Raw genomic sequence first — 2,848 nt, forward strand, 5'->3', positions numbered from 1 at the left:
AAGCCTCAGCATATTCCCTGATTGGATGCTTGTGGCAGAATTTTATGTTTTGAAATTCCAAGATCCCATATCACCTGCGTATAACTTATAAGATATATACTAAATCAAAATATTACTCTTCCTGGCAACTTGAACAATCTGTATATATTAGATTTAATTCATATATAACATTAAATAAAATAATTTTTATATTTTTAATCAATTATAATTATTAAATTATAAAAAAAATATTTGAATTTAACTACAACTACTATAAAAATTATATTTGTAAATGATTATGATTGACATTTTACGCATCACTTGACAATTAAGCTTTATTATAGTTTACGGCGTGGAGTCCACACTGTTGTGGACTTGTGAAAACAAGTTGCCAAGTTGGTGTAATTAATTAGTTGTATGTATGAGATTAACGTTCCTTTACGAAAATGTTGTCAGGGGCTCGATCTAATCCAAAGTCTTGGAAAACTTAAAAAGATTACCATCGCTATCATCCCTTCACACACTAGACACTCTACTTTTTTAATAGAAAAAAAAAATCGTCTCAAATAAATTTAATGACAGTAAAAGATGTTGATTTTATTACTTCACACATAACGTTTTATATGTACTTGATAAATGTATGGTCTTTAACTCCTTTTTTAAAGAAAAAAACAAAGGAAAATTACTATAAATGATAAATAATCCATAAATTGGAGTATATTTAAAATAACATAATCACCAATTATATTTAAATTCAAAACTATTATTATTATTATTATCATCATCTATATACATAATGATTGAATCAATTTTCCAAAAAAAGAAAATGATCGAATCAGTTGATATTGAGAACTATCCAAACGCTAAACCATTATACATTTCTTGGCGTCGACGCTTACGTCAAACCCCTAAAATCTGGATCTTAAAAAAAGCCCTAAAATCTGGATGTTAAAAAAAAGCCCTAAAATCTGGATACAGAAAATCCAGAAAAATACAACAAAAAATAGTAAGCTGCGTCACGTGAATCTGTGATATGACGCGTGTGTAGCCGGCGCCGGGAAATTACAGATCGGAGCGGGCATTGAAATCGGAGGCGAGTCGAGAAGCGATGGCAGAGTGATACATCGTATCGTGAAATGATTCAGTGCCAACGGTCATCATTCTAAGCTGCCTCGCCTTCTCCTCCGTGAGACCACCGGCGAAGCGCAGTTTCGACGGCTTCAACGCCGGATCGGACTCCGACTTATCTGGCTGCCGATTCGGTGCTTTATTTTCAGAATCAATATAATCCGGTTCGGAAGACCAACCGAAGAGCGGGGTCCACCAGTTTGAGGAAGAACTTTTCCGGCGATCGGAATCAGATCCCCGGTGGCCGGAGCCGGCACACGCTTGGATTCCGACAGCGCAAATAGGTATGATTGTGGAAGCCATTTTGAGAAGAAGATTTTTAATTTCTGTTAGGGAACGGTTTGATTTACGGTTGGGTAACAAATATCCTAACCCATCGTTTTTATAGCGGAAAAACGGGTAAAAGGATAAGTTCGGACACGTGGCGTTAACGGATAGAAAGATGGTTGTCGGTGAGTTTCTCTTACTTGCACGCTTTTTTTATAAATGACCTTACGTGTCACTGACGTTGCAAACACGGTCCATTGGGCTTGGGCTTTTTATTGACAAATGACAATAAGACATGGACATGAATCTCACTGTCAATGCTAATTGCAATGTGGATTCATGAGTTTGTCCTTTTTAGCAAAGTTCTATCCATCAATATGAACATGGTCGAGTTCAATCCAACGTGCTAATCTCTCGACTTGGAATTTGGCTTGTTGACAATTCACTGGTGAGTAATATTCCTTGATTCCAAAAACCTAAATCACGGCCTAAATTTATTCTAGAAACGATTCTTAATACTACTTTGGTAATTAGTTCAAACTTAAAAAAAAAATTCTCCATGGGTATTTTTATTTGAAAATGCTTATGTGGAGAGAGTTTGACAAAAAATGCAAATTCTATACGACAACGCCTCATACTTATAAGTAATAATCACCACATAAGGTCCGTTGCAAAACATAATCGCATATTATTATTCCATGCGGGAAGTACTTAGTGAGATATTATTTTGTTTAAGATCTTGTTAACAAGTGTTTTTGATATATATTTGTTAATGAATCAAAAATAATATTTGCATTGAAAAAAAAGTAAAATTTGAGATCTAAAAAGTTTAAATACACAATTTTTATATAAAATATCTGTATTTAAATTTTTAACGAATGTATTTAAAACATTTGTTAACATTTATTTTTTGTTTACACTAAAACAGATTATGAATATCGTGTTTTTTGAATCAAACTTATGGATCTAAGCACTCGTTTGGTAACATGATGAAAGAGGCTAAACCAACTATGCATATGAAGCTACACTAATAGCATTAGATTGGATGTCAGTTTTAACGTAAAAGTTGAAGTTTTCGAACACACTTTAAGCCAACGATTTTTTAATCAAATAAATTTGGTCCATGTAATATTATTTATTCAATTGTTAAACAAAAGTTGAATTGAAGTCTCTTTTTTTTCAAAGGCATCAAATGTCACAACTTTTAAACTTCACTCAATATATCAATATCATTGCCATCATTGTTAGATACTGTTAGGAGTTGGCATAAGTAGATATAAATTGCATCATACATCCATTGTAGTTAACTTTTTTTTCTCTTTCGTCCCTAAAAAAATACTAAAATATTTATGTTTTTATTATATATTTTTTACTTAATTGAATCCTACTATATTTCTAAACATATTATCACGCTCGTTGAATCCACTTTGAAGAGATGTTTTGAATACTTTTCTTTTTCTTTTTTTCCTTTTTA

At 32.4% G+C, this 2,848-nt stretch overlaps 1 protein-coding gene across 1 annotated transcript; it reads right to left on the reverse strand.

Moving 5' to 3' along the window:
* Positions 1 to 721: 721 nt before the first annotated feature.
* Positions 722 to 1,478, reverse strand: LOC101495379 (uncharacterized). Its single transcript, XM_004508481.4, has one exon. It carries the CDS (start codon positions 1,408 to 1,410, stop codon positions 1,042 to 1,044), a length of 369 nt encoding a protein of 122 aa, XP_004508538.1. The 5' UTR covers positions 1,411 to 1,478; the 3' UTR covers positions 722 to 1,041.
* Positions 1,479 to 2,848: the final 1,370 nt, after the last annotated feature.

This window comes from Cicer arietinum, chromosome 7 (genome assembly GCF_000331145.2).
Source record: "Cicer arietinum cultivar CDC Frontier isolate Library 1 chromosome 7, Cicar.CDCFrontier_v2.0, whole genome shotgun sequence".
Classification (NCBI taxonomy): Eukaryota; Viridiplantae; Streptophyta; class Magnoliopsida; order Fabales; family Fabaceae; genus Cicer; species Cicer arietinum.